The sequence below is a fragment of the Leptonotus elevatus genome, chromosome 15 (genome assembly GCF_054856555.1).
Source record: "Leptonotus elevatus isolate MCC_2025b chromosome 15, RoL_Lele_1.0, whole genome shotgun sequence".
Classification (NCBI taxonomy): Eukaryota; Metazoa; Chordata; class Actinopteri; order Syngnathiformes; family Syngnathidae; genus Leptonotus; species Leptonotus elevatus.
In genome coordinates, this window is record NC_141253.1 from 2,298,600 (window position 1) to 2,319,277 (window position 20,678).

The following is a 20,678-nucleotide window of genomic DNA, read 5'->3' on the forward strand; positions in this document are numbered from 1 at the left end:
TTTTGTGTTTGTACCAATATTTGGAATTGTTTCCAAAAAAGTTCAATCTTGGTATTAATCGGACCGTTTCAATTGCGCTTGGTTGATTTTGTACAAATAAAATGCACATCATATGGGTATTGTTTCCAACAGGTTCCGCCCACGAAACATCATGAGCTCATCAGTTCCCAGCACAAAACCGAAAGTGATGGACTTATGAACACACGAATGTTACAACACGCTTGTAATCAAATCATGGAGACGAATGGCGTGTGCGTATGTGTGTGTATTAAAATTAAATTACCGCACGTTTTTGTTTTTTTGTTTTTTTGTTTTTGCATGCCAACACTTCTCCCCTCTCTCCCTCCCATTCCCACCCGATTGGCTCCACGGGGTAACAAAGCCCCGCCCCCTCACCACAACCCCGCCCAATCAGACCAGAGCACTGAGGCGAAGCACCAGCGAGCAGCGGAGCGCAGTCAGTCAGTTCCCAGCTGGACAACAAGAGAAGAATCTCCAAGCCGCCGCCGCACGCCACCATCTCGTCATCATCACCTCCAAAGATCCTGTTCTTCTCAAAGTCCGGAACTGACAAGTCACGTCGCGGAGGACTGGTCCGGGATTTGAGCTCGGTGGAGAAGAAGAAGCCGAGTGAGGCAAGAAGCCGCGGCCGCATCGTGGCTCTCTCACCGCGGGTATGTCCGAGGGTTTCCACGGGCGAGGTTGAACTCCTGCTTTCCCCCAAAGAGGTAAAGGATCAGAAAAACAATAAACATGTTGCTAACTCCATATAGCATTATTACCACCAGATAGCGCGCAAGCAGCAATATGCACACGATGCACTATATAATATGTAGTATAGAATGCAACAGGAACAAAGAGCAGCCATGAGAAGGAATTATTAAATATTTAGTCATGTAATAACACGCAGAAGATGTTAATATTCTGACCAAATTTTGATGGGCAATGCAGTAAGTAAGAGATAATAACACAGTATAGACCCAAGCATCATTCCCTTCAATTTATGAAGATGATTATCATATGTTGTTATTTATACTTTATGCACATTTCTAACGTTTGAATGGATATAATTTGTAAGATACTTGAGAGCGGCGCAAAAAGGTTGCGTTTCCTCCAAAAAAATATCAGTGACTAAATAATGAGGTGTTGAAATTGTAACAAGGATGAAAATGGAAGCATTTTATGCGCAACGTCTTTCGCTAAAAAATCATTCAACTCATATTTTGGGTTATTCAAAAATGATCCATATTGCATCCATCCATTGTCATATTGTGGTTGTGGTCTGAGCCGCAGGTTGAGTTGGAGTCTAACCCAGCTGACTTTGGGCGAGAGGCGGGGTACACCTCTGGACTGGTCACCACCCAAACAATCGCATTACGCACACGCAGTTACACTCGCATTCACACCAATGGACAATTTAGAGTCTTCAATGACGCCAACGTGCATTTTTTTTGGGATTGCGGGCGTACCCTGAAAAAAAAGATACGCAAGCACAAGGGAATGCATTCAAACTCAACACTTTTGAATTTTACAACTGCGATACAGATGTGCGAACCACTTGATCACCGTGCTGTCTGTCATGGTCAAAATTTTAAAAGTATACTTTTGAACTGCGGCAAAATGTATCCCTCTATGAGATTTTGAGCCAAAAGATTATACACGTGTGTTTTGATCAACGTAACTAAATTGAATCCAGATGTGATCCAGGTTGAGCGTTTAGGGCCAATGTGAACGCAACACATTCAGGTCTCTTTTCAACCCATTAAGATCAGTCTTTGACATGTTTATTCAGCCTTGGTGGAGGTCTGCCTGCGCTGTGTTGGATCCTTATTGTAACAGGATTTGTTTTGGTATCGCAAACGGTTCGACAATTCCTCCCTGTGCGCAGAAGCCATTAATTACGCTTGCGTTAGACCGCAGAAGGTACAATCGAAAATGAAACAATGAACCTTAATCGTCTCCACCTGTTGCCAGTCATGCAAGAGAACAATCGCTTTGTGTTCATCTCAATAGTCCCAAATTTCACAACGATGAAGTGATCAGATCATCGTTTCGATATATAACCCAAGTTATAAGTAATTTGAATGTCTCGATATATGAACTGCTTTTCTACGACGAGGACACAATCATCGCCTTTGGTATCGGTTCCGTCCTGGGAGAGAACGTGAGGTGGTGTTGATGGTTTTCCAAGACACAAAATGGCGACAACGGGTGTCGCCGGCGAGTCAATGAGGTTTTCCGGCTGACGCGTGTACAACGACAGCTGGCCCGAGACGCTAAATTAGATCCAGAGGAGTTTTGATGCTGATCAGCGGCCGCCGCCGCCGCCGCCTCGCTTTTTCCTTTTTGTCTCCTCCAAGTGGCCCATCTGATCCCCATGTTTACTCGTGAAGAAACTTCCCCCGCCCCCCCCCCCATCCCCTTCACATTCCCATCCCTCTTCCCGAGTCCGTGATTGTGGACACCTGGCAATGATTTCAAGTTTTTACATCCAGCCTGGCCTCAGATGGAGGCCAGAGGCTTTTTTTTTCACTGGGGCTCTCCCTGTGTTGTTTGTTGGCATTTGTGTCTTATTATTCGAGAAGGATGCCAAACATAAAAAAAAAAATAATAAAAATAAATAAATAAAAAAGCTCGTTACTCATATGTATTCCGCCATACACTCAGAGAAGTCGTGGTGGCGAAGCGGATGTTTGATGATTGTTAGGATGAGCTCACGGCTCCATTAGTCATGTCTGACGATGAGAAAACAAACCACGATTTAAGTAATTATTTACAGAATAGCCGTCCCACTCGTGACTTTGAACATCAAACCACAAAGAAACAAAAGAACCAAAAAAAAAAGAAAAGAAAAAGATCGGTTAGCAAAGAGTGTGGGAACAAGAGTTAGTTACAGATTGTTTTTTTTTTTTTGGGGGGGGGGGTTCTCTTTGAAAAAGCAGGAAATTATTGCCATCAATAAAGAGTAATGGCGGTTGTTTGAACTCGGTCACAAGCACTTGTGAAATATGAATTAATTAAGCAGCAAAATCCACCCGGTTTTTTTTTGCCACTTGCTGTCGACTGAAAATGACATCACAGTTGCTCAGGGCTCAGTTTGCGAATGTCACATGACCAAGTCCAGAAACCAGGTGAGCCGCGATTGGGTAGTGACCAATCATGACCTGAGCCCTTGGGCACTCTGATGTCATTTTCATTCAACTTCCCCTTTAAATGTTACTTACATCCACCAAAAGCACTGAATCCAGATCTGATCCAGATCTGAGCAACAGTGTAAATGCAACGCAAAAACCGCATTTCATGTGCTCGGTTCAGGGAATCCTTCAGCTCTTAAGACGGACAGCGCTTGTGGACGGGTGGTTCTTGAGACCGATTGTTGACTCTGGCCAAAGTATGTTCAGGTTCATTGACCCGAAATACAGTGCGAATTTGAAGTACGAGTGTTTGTTTGGCCCTGCGACCAGTCCGGGTTTTCTGAGGCTCAAGCTCATCTGCAAGCCGAGTTAAGGACAAGCGCAACAGAAAATGCAAACCAAGTTAAGAGTTCTGTGTTCTGTCGCTTTCTTACTCTGACTTGACGATTTTCTAAATGAATAATTTGGTTAATAATCGGTGCAGTCTGCGCGTGATTGTCGTCTGAGGCGAGCCAGAAGCCGCCAGGTGACGCGTCGTCGCCACTGGAATGCGACCGGTCCTGTCAGGCTGAAGGTTTTGCGCTTTGTTTGATATTTCCTCCCAAGCGCGGATTCTCACCGTGACATCTTCATCTGGAACTTGAAAGTCAGCTGGTGTATTGTGTGCGGGAATACAACGTTTTACCTCAAATTATTATTGCCGATTTGTTCATGTATTTTTTTTTCATTTGACTAAATGTCCCTCATCGGGGAAAATTTAATTCAAATTCAAAAAATCAATGATGTATCAATGACTGTCCTGACAGGATATCTGTTGATATTATAGTCTGTTCTACATTAAGAGTTTGAATTATTAAACTTTTAAACATTTACAAGGGTGTCATGTTTCGCTCTTTGCTGCAGCGCTCGTTCTCGACCTGCCGCAAATAACAGCCGATTACCATATTCAATCCATTGCATCCTGTCTCCACATGCTTGTTGCCATTAAAAGCGCTTATTAGCACCCCCCCCCCCTCCCCCTCCAAAGCTAACAAGCTAACACGTTACTGTGTGAACTTTTACTGCACGGCATACCTGGAATGCCAGTAAGTGAGAAAACCACTCATGCGACACGTCAACCCTAATCGTTGACTGACTTGTCATAGCTGGAATCCCGAGCATCTCTTTCATGCGTGTCGACCCCGTCGTCACCTCAAATTGTTTTGGTGCCTGGAATTCCCGGGAGACGACGCCATCCTCGCAGTTTTCCTGAGAAACGTTCACGCAACGACTGTGACCTTTAGGATTTTGAGGCAGACGAATTGCCTTCTGGAACGGAATTTGTTTGTATCATCTCTATCTGATTTTTTTGTCGTCCCTTGCTTTTATTTCCAGGATTCAATGAAAATGTCCGTGTGCGTCCATGAGAACCGCAAGTCCCGGGCCAGCACCGGCTCCATGAACATCTACCTGTTCCACAAGTCCTCGTACGCCGACAGCGTCCTCATGCACCTCAACGCCTTGCGGCAGCAGCGCCTGTTCACCGACGTGCTTCTCCACGCCGGCAGCCGCTCCTTCCCGTGCCACCGCGCCGTCCTCGCCGCATGCAGCCGCTACTTCGAGGCCATGTTCAGCGGCGGGCTGCGCGAGAGCCAGGCCAGCGAGGTGGACTTCCACGACTCGGTCCACCCGGAGGTGCTGGAGTTGCTGTTGGACTACGCGTACACGTCGCGGGTGGTCATCAATGAGGAGAACGCAGAGTCGCTGCTGGAGGCCGGCGACATGCTGGAGTTCCAAGACATCCGCGACGCCTGCGCCGAGTTCCTGGAGAGGAACCTTCACCCGTCCAACTGCCTGGGCATGCTCCTACTCTCCGACGCCCACCAGTGCACCAAGCTGTCGGAGCTCTCCCGGAGCATGTGCCTCAGCAACTTCCCCGCCATTTGCAAGACTGACGACTTCCTCCAGCTGCCCAAAGACATGGTGGTGCAGCTTTTGTCCCACGAAGAGCTCGAGACGGAGGACGAGCGGCTGGTGTATGAGGCCGCGCTGAACTGGATCAACTGCGACCTGGGGAGGCGCCACTGCGACCTCCCTGAACTCCTCGGCACGGTCCGCCTGGCCCTCCTGCCCGCCATCTTTCTGATGGAGAACGTCTCCACCGAGGAGCTGATCAACGCCCAAGCTGGGAGCAAAGAGCTGGTCGACGAGGCCATCCGGTGTAAGCTGAGGATCCTGCAGAACGACGGCGTCGTCAACAGCCAATGCGCCCGACCCCGGAAGACCAGCCACGCCCTCTTCCTCCTCGGAGGCCAGACCTTCATGTGCGACAAGTTGTACCTGGTGGACCAGAAGGCCAAGGAGATCATTCCCAAAGCGGACATTCCCAGCCCAAGGAAGGAATTCAGCGCCTGCGCCATCGGTTGTAAGGTGTACATCACGGGGGGGCGGGGCTCAGAGAACGGCGTCTCCAAAGACGTGTGGGTCTACGACACGGTCCACGAGGAATGGTCCAAAGCGGCACCCATGCTCATCGCCAGGTTCGGCCATGGCTCGGCAGAACTCAAACACTGCCTGTACGTGGTCGGCGGTCACACGGCGGCGACGGGCTGCCTCCCCGCCTCGCCGTCCGTATCGCTCAAACAAGTGGAGCAGTTCGACCCGGCGGCCAACAAGTGGACCATGGTGGCGCCCCTGAGGGAGGGTGTGAGCAACGCGGCGGTGGTCAGCGTCAAACTCAAGCTCTTCGCCTTCGGGGGGACCAGCGTCACCCACGACAAGCTGCCCAAAGTGCAGTGCTACGACCCCCAGGAAAACCGATGGACAGTGCCGGCGTCCTGCCCGCAGCCGTGGCGCTACACCGCCGCCGCCGTCCTGGGCAACCAGATCTTTGTCATGGGCGGCGACACCGAGTTCTCAGCGTGCTCGGCCTACAAGTTCAGCAGCGAGACCTACCAGTGGACTAAAGTGGGCGACGTGACGGCCAAGCGCATGAGCTGCCAGGCGGTGGCGTCGGGGAACAAACTGTATGTGGTGGGGGGCTACTTTGGCACGCAGCGCTGCAAAACCTTGGACTGCTATGACCCCACGCTGGACGCGTGGAACAGCATCACCACGGTGCCGTATTCCCTCATCCCCACTGCCTTTGTCAGCACCTGGAAGCATATGCCCGCCTGAAGACCGCCACTGCCGTCATTCCTGAAGGTGCGTCCAAGGTAGAAAGTTGTGTTGCCCTCTTTTACAAATTCCACAGTGCTCATAGTAGTCTTGTGGTTCTTGAGATCGGTCCTGGCCTCAAGACCACTTTTTAAGAATCTTGGTCTCGTCTCAGAATCAAAGGCATTTTTTACTCGGTCTTGTCTCTGTCAGGGCGGACTCTGGAATTTTGATCAAGAATGGTTGAGAGCAGGCCAAGTACTGCGCTGGGCAATTAAAAACACAGAATGCAGGTGCAGCAGTGCCTTCCAGTGCCTACTGGCGTGCCACAAACCGGTTTCATTGTCCTACTTCAGAAACTACATAACAGAATATTTTTTTGCGGCTAACATAATTATATATATTTTTTAAAGATACTTGTCATTTTGTTGGGTTTTTTTTTTGGTGTGATTTTTCTTTGATATATATACAGTCCTGGTCTCGCATCGGTCTTGACCTCCAAAAGTTTTGGTCTTGTCTCGGTCTTGACCTTCAAAAGTTTTGGTCTTGTCTCGGTCTTGACCTTCAAAAGTTTTGGTCTTGTCTCAGTTTTGACTCCCAAAAGTTTTGGTCTGCTCTCGGTCTCGACCTTCAAAAGTCTTGGTCTTGTCTCAAGCTGCAAAAGTCTTGGTCTTGTCTCGATCTCAATACTCTCTAGCCTCGATAATGTCTTGGTCTCGGTTGGTGTGGTCTTGACTACAACACTAGCTCATACTCTTAATTCCAAAATTAGGAAATACAGAAATCATTCCGCTTGCCAAACGAGCCAATCTAAGATTCAAAACTTGATCAGTTTTTTTTTCTGGGCAGTGCCTTCAAATTCAGACCAGAACTTTTACTATTGGTCTGTCATGGACACTTGAGATTAAGGACAGAACATTTACATTTGGGCTTAGTTTTGGGATTTAGGGATTTAGTTTCCCTGCGTTGTGTCCTGAAGCTCTTCTGTCCAAAGTCTCAGACAGAACTAGTTTCTAGGGCCTGATTCTGATAAATGTCACTCAGTTGAGTCCATTGGAATATATATATATATATTTTTTTAAATGAACCCTCCGCACTTTTACCAATTGACAAAAAAATTTGTGGGTGTCAATTATTACAGGTTTGAAGCATTTTGTGCGAGTTGTAGGGGTTGTTTATTTTATTTTTGTGTATTTCAAATGTTTTGTGTGTAGAACCCAAGCCCTTCAGAACTCAATCGCTATCTTCATTCCTTCTAATTGTGCTTCCGTCCCCTTGCGTACCGGAAGGCAGAGTCAGAAAACCCAAAAGATGTGCGGTGGGATACAATGCGGTCGCCAATGTTGGTACGACCGCGCATTACTAGAATTCTTTGTGTGGGAATTAGAGTTTAGCAATGTGGGAATATTGCAAGTCTCGATCCTCAAGATCTTCGAATTCAGGCCGGCTCTTCTTGGACTCTTTTGTCCAGCTTCTTTTGGACATACTGAGGAATGTCAGCTCTTAAGGCAGCCGAGTGGCGGGAGGTCCCGGGAGGTCCCGGGAGGTGGGGGCTGACCAAGGCGTTTGCATGCGTTAGTTAAGTGACTGCAGGGACGTGCCAGAGGACAGAGAGGGTAATTGAAGTAGAATAGGATACTTTTATTGCTCCTGTGGGGGAGGTTACTCCTAGCCGGTTGGCCAATTAGAAAGGGGGGTGGGGGGGGGGGGGCACACGCTAGCGGTCCGCAATGCCTGGACTGGGCTAATCCACTCTCTGTCGCCTCCCTTTGATGAGGTCACGCTCCCGGTGGCGGGCGAGGAGGAGGCCGCCCCGTTGGGAAGCATTCATCATGGCTAACCGCTGGACTTGCTGGGGTACAACGGTTTCATAAGGTTCACATTTTTGGGGGCCGTTTTCACGTCAAAGGGAGCGGGGGGCTTCTGCGGGGTACCTTAACTTACTTTGAATTTGTTCCATAAGTTCCTGCACAAGTGTGGACCAAGTGTCTCTTTCATCTTTTGCGTTTGGCAACGCACGATACTCATTCACAAGTGTAAAATTCAGTGGCTCTGTAATGAAGTGCTGCTTTCACCAGTGAAAAACAAGCACTTAATCACTCTTTTGTTCTATCTATAGTGTTTGCCCCAAACGCCACGTTACTTTAAGTTTCAGTCTGCCACTTGGGCGGAATGGCGGTAGCTACATAAACAGTGCCACATGTTAGCATACCATCATGAGTCAGGACGCGCGGCGTGTAATCCACACACTAAACCAAGAAGTTAAACATGACACAGTATATCATAACAGTTTTGAACCCTCCTTCCATCGTAATCTTATCTATCTTTTTTTTAACATATGACCCGTTTTGTTAGCATAGTAGGCGTTAGCAGTTAGCATGTGTGGTTCAAATGCTAGTTTAGACCTTTCGAGGTGGAGTTTATATGTAAAAAGTACCGAGCCATTTTTTTTATTATAAATTAAGGAATAGAAAGTATAGATCTGTTTTCAAATACAGGAAGTAAAAGTAAAATGTAAGGTCTGACCGAATAATTTCGCCGATATTAGCTCATTTAAAATCGGGGGTGGTGGGTTTTATTTTTTTGCCTGCTTTTTCTATTATTAGCACATTACAACATAAGACAAAGTCAGAAATGTTCAAATATGAACCCCCCCACCCCACCCCCCCCAAAAATCAAAACATTTCCTTTTTTTTTTGTGCTGACTTTTGAAGTTAAGTTAAACAAAGACTAAAAGAAAACATATTGTAAAACTGTCAAATGTTCTGCCTGTAATTTATATCTTAGTGTAAATGCGAAGGAACCCAAAAATACTATTTTAATCATTAAATATTTGTTTTAATTATCCTACCAATTAATCGGTTATCAAAATTTTATCCTGCCAATTATCAGAATCGACTACAAAAATTATTTTCTTGTCTGAAAAATAAATACTTAATTGGGTTTTTCCTGACACAAATTGTAGCGGTGACTACTCAGAGTTGCGTATCGGTCGGGAAAAAAAATGGTATCGAACATCCCTAATCCTGAAATTAACTCGCTTTCATTTTTTTTTTTACAGGCAACATATAATAATTCCATGTTTCAACAATAATATTATGGCTATTCTCATGTTAATTCATTCATGTATTATCAGTCACTGAGGCTGCAGATGGTGAGCAAATAAAGTAGAGGTGGCCGCCTCTGAATTTTGCACACAGGAAAAACCCTGATTAAAGTAGGGATAGGCAAGTAAACGTTACCAGGTATCGGCCCTTTTTAAAGGTACCAGGTACTCACGGAGGCTAAAGTAATTAAGAGCAAATCCTTCTTGGCAGAAGTTTGACACATAATACAGAAGGGTATTTATTGTGTACGTGAAATTGAAATTTGAATCTCGAATCTCATACTTGCATGTGTACGAAAACAAAAAGCGGTTTCGTACATCGCTAAATGAAAGTATAGCTAGAAAGCGAAGTGCGCTGCCCTGACCGTTCGTTCTTCTCAAGCGCCACGATGATGAGCGCCCTCGACGTAGGAGGCGCTACCGGTAGCCGACGCTCGCCCCGGGGCCCAGCGTGGGGGGCGGTCATGCGGCGGCGGCATCGGCGCGAACCCGTCGCCCCCACACGTGGCTGCCAGCTCTTGACAAGCAGGCGTGGGCGAGCATCCGTCGCGTACGTCCTCGTCGGATCAAGCCTGGGAAGCGGCTAATGGCGCGGGATTACTCCCTGGCTCAAAACAGTCTCCGAGGGCTTTAATCCTGCCACTTATTTAAACCTCAGCTGGCCTTTTTGTGCGCGCCACGGTTCAGGCTGACAGCTTGCTCGCCGGGTAAAGGCAAGTTGCAAAAAGGCGGGGGGGGGGGGGGGGGGGGGAGATTGCAAAAAAAAAAAAAAAAAAGCCCCCCCCACCCCGAACCCTTCGCCAGTGATATCATTTAGATTTTTAATGGAGCTACTCGTTGGCTTGACCAAGCCAGTTGAAGCTTGTTAAAAGTTTATTGTGAATTCATATTGCACATATTCGTATCATTTCAAGAAAACACCAAGATACAAAAAAAAAAAAACACAACACAACATGTCGGCTAATTTATGGGGGAAAAAGACATTGAATTGATATCGGGTTATGAAAAGGAAAATAGATTCCATTCAATTTTTTTTTAAGCCCCGCCCTTGACAGGATCTCATCCTTGATTTCTGCTTGTGTTTTTTGACATATTTTTAAAAATCCTCTTTCTGTTCTCTTCCAGATGTTTTTTTTTTTTTCCATCATCTACTGAACTCCCGACTGTGACGAGGCGCTCCAAGAGAAGACCTCTGAGACGGACGCTCAACCAAAAACAAACCAAAAAACAGAGGGGGGGGGCACATTTCCACTGCATTTTGATGTTTTTTTTGTTTTTTTTCTGTCTGGACGACAGCAGAGGCTGCAGTGTCCAGCATGTGTTTGGACTGAATGCACACAAAGCTCTTCATCCGCTAATAAGCTCCTTCCTTTGACCCCCCAACCCCGCTTATGATGATGCATGGAGAGCTGAGGGCCGGGGGTGAGGGGGGGGGGGGGGGATGATTGCCGCCTTGTTTTGGGGATGCCGCTTTCTGCCGATGATGCTGCTTTTTCACACTGCGGGTGATGACTTGACACAGTGAGTTTTATGATGTGTTCAACTTGCCCCTTTTCATTGAAGAAAATATTTTTGGTTGATTTTTTTTTATGTGAATGTTATGACAAAATGAGCAAAAATCTGTCCAATTTTTGCTGATTTTTAAAACATATTTTAACATTATAACAATTGAGAGAGAAAATAGCAAAAATAAGCCAATTTTTTGTTGATTTAAAAAAAAAAATCTTAAAAAGAGGGAAAATTTGGCAATTTTTAAAAAACTTTTTGGCAATAAAATTTTTTTGAATGTTACTATCTTAACAGAGAAAATAATTTTTGGGGCTGATTTAAAAAAAAAAATCAATCTCATCTGAACAACAGAGAAAACAATTGGCAAAAGTTGGCAGATGTTTGTCTTATGTTGTAATGTATGTGGGAGGGGTGGGGGGTGGGGGGGGGGTCAATATCGACCGATTAAATTGGATGGTCGATTAATCGGTCGGGACCTCGTAATAATGTTAGCCAGGATGCAGCTATATTATGTAGACTGGGAAAGCAGCTCACAGTAGCCGAAATTTCGGGAGATTCTGGAACAGCCGGTCCATTCCGCACGTCTTTTGCGTGCGGCGCATGTAAATGACAGATGAGCTCGTGTCACATAAATGTAAACATTTGAATGGTCCTCATTTGGAATGATTTGAATGGGAAAGTGTGCACATAAACCCGGCTCATGCTACACCATGTGAGGAAGGGGTGCAAAAAGGACAAGAAGAAACAAACAAAAAGAATTCCAACTCAGCTTTGCGAAAACTGCCTTAAATCAGCCGCCCCCGCGCACCCCCCCCCCCCGCGCACCCCCCCCCCTCCCCCGCGAACTCCCCGAAAAAAGTGCCACAATTAGCCGTGGCGTCACGTGATGACCAGTGCTGACTCACGGCCAAGAATGCGGCCGTTCTCGCAGCTGTCGGAGGGACGAATAGGCGGGGGTGCGCAAAGGGGGGGGTTGGGGGCGGGGGGCTTCCTGGTTAACTGCAGTGGTAAAAGCCCTCCAAACCCATTTTGAAACAAACTTGACACTTTTGTTCAGAAAGCTCAACATCCTTACGTTAGTTTTCCACGAGCTTCAGGAGATCGTATGAAAGGCAAGACGGGAAACTTTGATGTTGTTCAACATGTAACGGGACAATTCACGACACTCGGGCTGGGAATCTTTGTCTCGCGATTCGATTCAATTGCGATTTTTGATTCAAAATGATTCGATTCAATTGCGATTTTTGATTCAAAATGATTCGATTCAATTGCGATTTTTGATTCAAAATGATTCGATTGGCGACGATTTCTGCTTCAATTTATCGTCACAATTTACTCCGGTCTGACTCGCTAATGCTAACTAGCGCGCTACTCGCGGCACTTTTACCACTCAAAAGAACGGCTATTCATACAAAACGCTTCAGGGATGTTTACAGAGAAGCATCTTAACATTACTCACCGGCATTAGCGCTTCCTACGCTGCAAAAAAAAAAAACTTTTATTAGCATAACTTGATCGTGGCTTTTTCCTTCTACTCTCTAATGTGGCTACAACTTAGTGTAACAGAACGTGCGGAACCACACTGCCCCTAAGTGGCCAAATCGTGTACAACATGAACAGCGCTCCCAATAAAGGCGCACACAAACAAGGGCAAGACGGCATAAAATAATGTAAATAAAATCAATTTGGGGACATTTAAAATCGATTCTGAATCGTACTAAATGAGAATTGTGATTCTTATGAGAATCGATTTTTTGGCAACGCCCCTAGCAACGGCGACAATTACTTGTAAATACAAAACTGCCCCGCCTGACGGTAAAAACACCTTCCTGTTCCCTCTCCAGTCAATTTCCGAGTGCTCTCACGTTGTTTTAGTCGGCTTCCAAGATCATCGTTGACGTTTTTCTGTTAGATTGAAGCCCGACGATGGCGTTTGCCCGCTATGATACGATTTTTGCTTTTATCCCGATGAATATTTATATACGCGGATGTTCCTGAAGACCAAAAAATGTGAGAATGAGGCCACGTTGCTCACCGAGCCTTGTTTTGTTGTCTTGGATGTCATAACTCATGCAATTTCTATGGCATTATTTTGTACATTTCCTTTTTCTTTTTTTTTCACAATGTGAAATCCATGGCTGAATAAACATTGAGAGTTTTTTTCCCTCTTGGTTGCACAGAAATTGTGTGTGTGTCATTGCATTATCGGGTGAAAACTTAATTTAAGGATTTTTTTTTTTTTTTTTGAAGGCGGTATAAAACGGCAAAATCTGTTGCTGGCTTCTCTTCGCGCGCGAGAAGCGCCGCATACTTTCCCTTTCTCTGGCGAGTCACCTTGACAACCATTATCTGCAAACTGTGGGGGCTGGAGGAGAACATGAAATCTTAAAAAGCACCCCCCCCCCGCTTCCTCCTCCTCCCCCTTTCTCACTTCCCTCCTTTCTCACACTTCTCATCATTTTTTTTTAAATCGTTATCGCTACGTCGCAAAAAAATCGTCCAATCGTCGCTTGCTCGCTTGTTTACATTCCTAAACCTGACACCGGTTTGAGAAACACCAGTTTGACTGGATCCTGACCCTCATGAACCCATAAAAGGTCGCGGGAGGGGGGGAGGGGGGGGGTGGTCCTTTGAGGGTTTTGGCGCTAAAGAAATAAACAATCTCAGTGTGGAGATGTTGCAACGAGCCACTAAAATGATCTTTTCTCCGAGCGTGTGTGCGTGTGTGGCCCGCAAACAAAGGCTGCCATTTAAGTTGAAATGTGGGGGGCGCTGTGTGTGGGAGCCCCACTTTTCAACCCCCCCCCCCGCCAGAGCCGTCACATCAATCACGACAGGAAGTTGAATTTCCTGTCCGGCAGGAAGCTTGACTTGTTCCCACACAGGGAGGCCACGCTGGCGCCCTCTGACACAATACAAATAAAAAAATGCCAATAAGGATGCACGTTTGCCGTCTCGTGGTGAATTTGTTCTTCCAACTGGAGACTCTCCTTGAAGCACGTGAGGAAATGGCCAAAATGGTCACTTCAAACCAACATGGCCGACTTCCTGTCTTTATTTTGGGATGGATTCTTGAGGCTTTTTTTTTTGTGGGTGTACTCATAACAGACAAGTTTCCAAAATGACATGTTGCTACGTTAACACTGCATCCAGGAATTGATAATAAAAAATAAAAATATCTGGCGCACAAGTTAGCTTCTGAAGAGAAATGAGCCAAAATGAGCCAAAATGAGCCAAAATGAGCCAAAATGGCCACTTGAACTCAAAATGGCAGACTTCCTGTGACCTTTAGGGCATGGCTTCTAGAGGCTTTTTGGTGGGTCTACTCATGATTGACAAATTATGAGGCCCAAATTTTACAAAAAGTTTAGCTCTTGAATTTGCCTCAAATATTTGTCAGGCAAATAAAAGTACAAAGATGACGATGACATTGAATTATCTCGTGACTCTTGACTTTTCTGTGACTCTCTTCTGACATGACTTTTTGTTTCTTTTTTTTTTTTAAATAAAATGTTTTTTTTAACACAATTTTTACTGTTACATTTTTATTTTTATTTTGATCATGTACTTTTTTCTCAAAACTGTAGAACTTTTTTTTCTCTCTAAAAAACGTGATTAAAAAATTATCATTATTTTTTTAAATATCCAACTTTTACTTGTGGATATTATATATATACATAATTATTTTTTTTTTATATATATATATTTTTTTTTTACCGCAAACATGAACAATATTACTTTTACTTTTAGTTGAAAACAAAATACTGTAAAATATACATTATGCCCACCCTCGACCCCTCGCCTCAGAAATATCCCCCCAAAAAAATATTTTTTCAAAATCTCTATAGAATATCCCGCTTGTTACCACATAAATTATCCACCTTCCTTTCCTTCAAAATATCTACAATGTCAATATTTTTCTTGAAATCTTTTTTTTTCCCCGCGAAAATATGCAACGTTTTCTTTCTTAAACGCATTTGCGAAAGCTAATTGCCGAGCAGGGTGGGGGGGGGGGGGTCTCGGGTACGGAAAGCAGCCAACATGCAGCAAAAACGTAGTCGTCGGCCTCACAAAAGTGAATGCATCCCAAACCCATTTGTAATTCGGACAGTCTCACTTCGGGGTGCAGTCACTTTTGTTGTCAGCGGTTTAGACATCAAGTTATTTTGACACTTTACGTTGTAGCAAAACAAGATGAAATCCAATATTTCCAAAAATGTACCCAATTTTATTCCTTGGAAACACTTTTTGCTCTAATCCAGTTGAAAACATCTGCGCCACGTCCAGGCAAAATTTGACGTGTCCGTGGGTGGGGGGGGGGGGGTGGGGGGGGGGGCGGTTGTTACTAACGTGTGATTAAATTCCACTGACTTCTCATCACACACTGGCCGCTTCCAAAAGTTTTTGCAGCGCATCGTCGAGCCAGCGTTTAAGTGCTTGCGGCTAACCGAGTGTGCGTCTGTGGCCGTTTGGATGTGTGCGCGTGTGCGCGTGCACGCGTGCGTGCGTGCGACCACACGCACACGCGCAGACGCTCATCAGCGACGTTTCATCTGGCTTCACGCTCGCCGACAACCCCAATGGGGACCACATGTGCCGGTTGCGGACGTCCTTTTGCGCGAGTAACGTCATCAAAGTGGAAGGGGGGGTTCCCTGCTGTCAGGGGGCCGCGATGACGTAACGCCAAATTGTGCTTTCATAAAAACACATCCTTTCTTGTAAACGTACTTTTTTTTTTTTTTTTGCGATACTGCCAGAAACATTTAAGTTCAACATCATGTAACGTGAACCCCCGACTGTCATGACAAGTTTGTTCTAGATTATTTATGTGGTTGAGATTCATTCTTCAAAAATCATGTCCAGTTTCATACAATTTGTAAAAACTTTATTTGGAACGTACGCCGCCATCGCTGTTTACGTATTCAGTACGCAGCGACGTCGAATGGCGGCCGAGCAATGCGAAACGCATATAAAGAAAGCAAGGTAAGCCTGGTAGCGTTCCTAAAGGGACCATCAAAAGTGTTGAATGACGAGAGCACGGCGTGGGGTGGGGGTGGGGGGGGCGACTCCCCCGATCGCATGTTATTTCTTTAGGAACGCTACGAGACTTAACTTGCTTTCTTGATATCCGTTTCACATTGCTCGGCCGCCAATCTACGTCAGTACGCACGGAATGCGTTAAATAACAATGCCGGCCAAATAAAGTTTCTAAATGGAAATGATTTTTGAAAAATGAATATCATAGCTATGTTAGTAACGACCAAATAAATAATATAGATCAAAACTTGCCATTTAAGTGAGATGTTACGACGCGATATGTTACAAAGTGATACATTATATCGTTACATACTTTTTTTTTCTTTTTTTGTTACGTTATACATGAAATGTGATCACATTGTAACATGAAATTGCTGAGGCTTAACGTGAAAATTATAACGAGATAAATGTCACGTTCTAACGTGACGAGTGAGATGTTACGACGCGATATGTTACAAAGTGATGCGTTACACGTTCTCATGTTATGATGTCAAATCTGATCACGTTAAAACGTTATTTATAACATTAAAAAGGTAATGCTATAATTAGATACATTCCACGTTTTTAATGTTACAATGTGATACGTTTTATAGTTACCCGTTTTCACATTATACGTTAAATCTGATCACTTTATAACATGAATTTTTTTACGTTAAATGTACGAAATATATATATATTTTTTTAATCCTGGTTTTCCCTTAAAAAAAATTTTTTTTTTAATTACGCAATATAGCTTTCTTACGGTCAAAAGATGACTTTCTCACTGAAATAGATTTTTTTTCATAATATGACACTTTGAACTGACATTTAACAGCTTTTCAGGGAATAGCAGGATTTCTAGTAAAAAAAAAGTCAAAAACTAAAGACTTTCTGTGAACTTTTTTGTGTGTGATTTATACAAAAACATTTAGGGGGTCCCCCGTTCTCTCCAGGGGTGCCAAGATGTAACTTAAGCTCCCATCAGGGGGTGGAGGGGAGCCAATCACAGGCGCTGATAACAACCTGGGGGGTGAAGGGGGGGGGGGCTAGCGACTTGATGGGGTGCGCTAAAATCCCATCCAGCTGTCAGACATCCTGCATTTCTCTGCTAATTACAAACTCAAAGGCTTCCTGGTAGGCCACAAGTACCCCCCCAGCCCCAAAGCCCCCCTCCCCTCCCCGACACTACCCTACCCATCACCGCAGGCAGGGGGCGGAGCTTCAAGTGGTCATGAAGTCAGCTATACCTTACGTCAGCGCACAAAAATTCTACGCGCGTTCTGCCTCAAAATAGATGACTTTAACTTTGGAAATAGCAACTTTTGAAATAAAGTCAATTAAAAAAAAATACTATTTAAAAAAAAAAAAAAAACTTGAGTCTAGACTTTAGACCAGAGGTGGCAGTCGTGCGTAAAAAGTTACAAACTTGATTAAAGCAGCTTTAAAATAATCGACTTTTCTGAAGAAAAAAAACCGAATTCTTCCCCTAAAATCTAAATTTTTTTTCTGAAAAACATAAACCAAGTTCTCAATTAAAAACAAATAAATGACATATATAACGACAAACGCCCCCCCCCCCCCCCCGCCTCTAATCGTTCCCACCACCACAAACCTGCTGAGCGCAGGCGGTGGATGCTCGCACCTCACGTCAACGCAGAAGCATCCGACGCAGATGTGTTTCCATTTCAGCATTTTGTTTGGAAGCGCCGCCCGCCGCCGCCGCCGCCGCCCGCCGCCCGCCGCCCGCCGCCCGCCGCCCGCCGCCGCCGCCGCCTCGAGCGCACATGACCTTTTATCTGACAGCTGAGTTCGGGCCGCAGCTGAGTCACGACAACATCCATCCAGAAAAAAAAAAGAAAACATTTCTCGGAGAAGATAAAAGGCTAGCTAGGGACGAGGCGACCCGTCGAGGGAGTCGAGATAGGAAATGGCAACATTGATACCGTTTAGGGCGGGTTCGGCCTTCAAATAGTCAGAAATTCCTTCTTTTTTTTTTTTAATAGACACATCTCCTAAATTTCATGTTGTTAAGTGAAATACGCCGCGGATGCTAAATTTTGGACAAATAATTGGCTATAGTCACTTTAAATAGCCCCTTTAAAGCAAAATGGCTGACTTCCTGTGTGGCCCCTTGAGGCTTTTTTTGTTGGTCGACTCAAGATTGATTTGGGGGCAGAATTTCCAACCTCAACTTATGAGAATAATGAGTTTTATAGTGAGTCGCCAAACTTAGCTGACTTGCTACGCTCACGCGCAGTGAAAAAAAAATATGCTAATGTTGACATCATTTACATTTGGGAGCCGACAGACAAAATCTCCACGACAAGTTTGGATTGAAGCCAACTTGCTTTGAGGGGGGGCTGAATTTTTCAACTCCCATCTTGAAGGAACCCTTGGAACTGGCCCAAAATGGCAGCTTTGGCCCAAAATGGCCGACTCTGTGTTTAACGGCCGTGGCTTTGTGAGATTTTTTTTTGTAGGTCTACTCATGACAGACAAGACAACCACATTTTGTGGCTTTAGGGGGCAGATTTTTTTTTTAAGTTCCTCTTTGAAGGACCCCTTGGAAATGGCTGGTTCGAACCAAAATGGCTGACTTCCTGACCATGGCTTCTTGGGACGTTCTACGATCTACGAAATGTCATGATGCGAAGTCAAACAGCCAAGTGAGGCTGAATTTTCAAACTGATTTGAATTTCAGCCCAAACGGCGATTGACTCTGCTTTAGAAAAACAAGTCGAAAGAAAGGAAGCACTTTGAAGAGGAGGAAGGCTGGCGGGCATAAAATGATGTTTGGACAGTAAAGGTCACAGCTGACACGCATCTCGTCTCTTTGAAAAGTTCACGGCAAAAAATGGAAGAGAAGACAAAGCAAGCATTCAGGAGCGCTTCGTCCCTTTTAATTACGAGGCGCAATTTAAAAAGGATTGTTTTGGCTTTGCCGGTCACATCAAAGCAGGACTGATGGAAAATAGCAATTTTCTAACATTTGAAGAAGAAATTAGGCCAGCTATGGAAAAGGAAACTTTATAGGCAGTCAACCCAGAATCATTTTGGAAACTTTATATATCTTTTAGAGTGAATTAAGCCAACAAACTGTCTTACTGTTACTGCTAAAGAATTAAAGAAAAATTTATATATATATATAGATATATAGTGGAAATCTTTAAATGTCTCACGATTCGATTTTTGGGGCCTGCGATTCGATTCAGAATCGATTTTCGATTAAGACCGATTTTTTATTTAAAACTATTTGATTGACAACGATTTTTGCTTCAATCTATAAATGTGCAAGGAATCGTAATGATCTACTCAAGTCTGACTCGCTAATGCTAATTAGCGCGCTACTCGCGGCACTTTTATCACTCATAAGAATGGCTCCACGTTGAAAAAAAAACTTTCACTGGAATAACTTGATCGTGGCTTTTTCCTTCTACTCTCTAATGTACAACTTAACAGTGTATCAGAACCACACTGCCCCTCAGTGGCCAATTCATGTACAACACGAACAGTGCTCCCAATAAAAAGGCACACACAAACAAGGGCAAGACGGTATAAAATTATTGAAATAAAAATCGATTTTGGGACATTTTACATCGATTCTGAATCGTACTAAATGAGAATCGATTTTTTTGGGGCACACCCCGAATATATTGTAGAGTTATACGGCATAAAAGTGCACTTTTGTATTTGCTTACTGCACAGGAAGACTCCTTTCCTTCTTCTGTGCTTCTTTAATTGTTCCCGTTGCAAAAATATTGTGCTACTATCCTCCCTTATTGGACCCGGCCGGCAGCATGAGCTAAATAAGCAAGCACGGGGGAAATCTCAACACAAAAACGTCCGCTTAGTGGATTAGCCTCAGTGCATTATTATTATATTTCTATATAGCTTTGAAAAAGGTTTGGCCAGTAATTATAATTGGCCTCGGATGGCTTCTCCTCACACGTTGTCATTTTTAATCTTTGGCTAATCCTCCTTTGTGTCTCCAGAAATGACTGGCTGGCTCAATCTAGGTCAATCCATGCAGGACACTCCAGCGTGTGTGTGTGTGTGTGCGTAACATTGGAATTGCAAGTTAAAAGCGGATGAGGAGGAGGAAGAGGAGGAGGAGGAAGAGGATGGAGCAGAGGTGGCGGCTGTATTGGCCAAACACCTTTAATGGGCACTTTAATTGGAGATTAGCAAGCAGATTAAAGGAGGTCCTGAAATACACCTGGAAATGTGTTTACACAGAAAATAAAATCAATTTGAAAGAACACTTGAGGAGAAGATTTTTCCCCCTCCGCGAATTTTCATTTACTGCCTGTTTATTCCCAAAGCAGTTTAAACAAAAGAAACAAAAATAGGATTTAATCAGGCAAATTTTTAATGAGAATTTTATTCCACTCTCGTCGAGAGGAGTGATACTCTCCAAGGTGGAGTTCACACATGGGTGGGGGGGGGGGGGGGGGTTGCATGGGGGGTCTAGATAAATGGGGGAAAAGTCAACATTGCAAGAAGTTCTAATATCTTTTACAAGCGTCTATTCTAAGTAAAACGCGATTATCGCATATAATAAATCGGCAAATTTTGATTAATCGAGAGGAAAAAAGTGGTGACATTCCAAATGCATGTAAACAATTTTTAATGGGAAAAATATCAAAACTACGAGTACTTTTTACATTAAAAAAAAAAGTCTACACACCCCCTGTTCAAACACCACATTTTTGCGATTTATTCAAACTTTTCAAAACATTTTCCAACATTGATGTGACCTCTAACCTGTGCAACTCAAT

At 44.4% G+C, this 20,678-nt stretch overlaps 1 protein-coding gene across 2 annotated transcripts; it reads left to right on the forward strand.

The window, feature by feature from the left end:
• Window positions 1-445: 445 nt before the first annotated feature.
• Window positions 446-13,067, forward strand: enc1 (ectodermal-neural cortex 1). Of its 2 annotated transcripts, none has more exons than XM_086097193.1 (3): window positions 446-728; window positions 4,509-6,317; window positions 10,501-13,067. In XM_086097193.1, exon 2 carries the CDS (start codon window positions 4,515-4,517, stop codon window positions 6,288-6,290), a length of 1,776 nt encoding a protein of 591 aa, XP_085953319.1. In that variant the 5' UTR covers window positions 446-728; window positions 4,509-4,514; the 3' UTR covers window positions 6,291-6,317; window positions 10,501-13,067. The 2 variants fall into 2 exon arrangements, with proteins under 2 accessions (XP_085953319.1, XP_085953318.1); XM_086097192.1 differs by having other exon boundaries at window positions 588-728; window positions 4,509-6,328.
• The last annotated feature ends 7,611 nt before the right edge of the window (window positions 13,068-20,678 follow it).

Bases quoted from the DNA above. Each gene is read 5' to 3' on its own strand.
- enc1 (XM_086097193.1), top strand. From the start codon at position 4,515: ATGAAAATGTCCGTGTGCGTCCATGAGAACCGCAAGTCCCGGGCCAGC.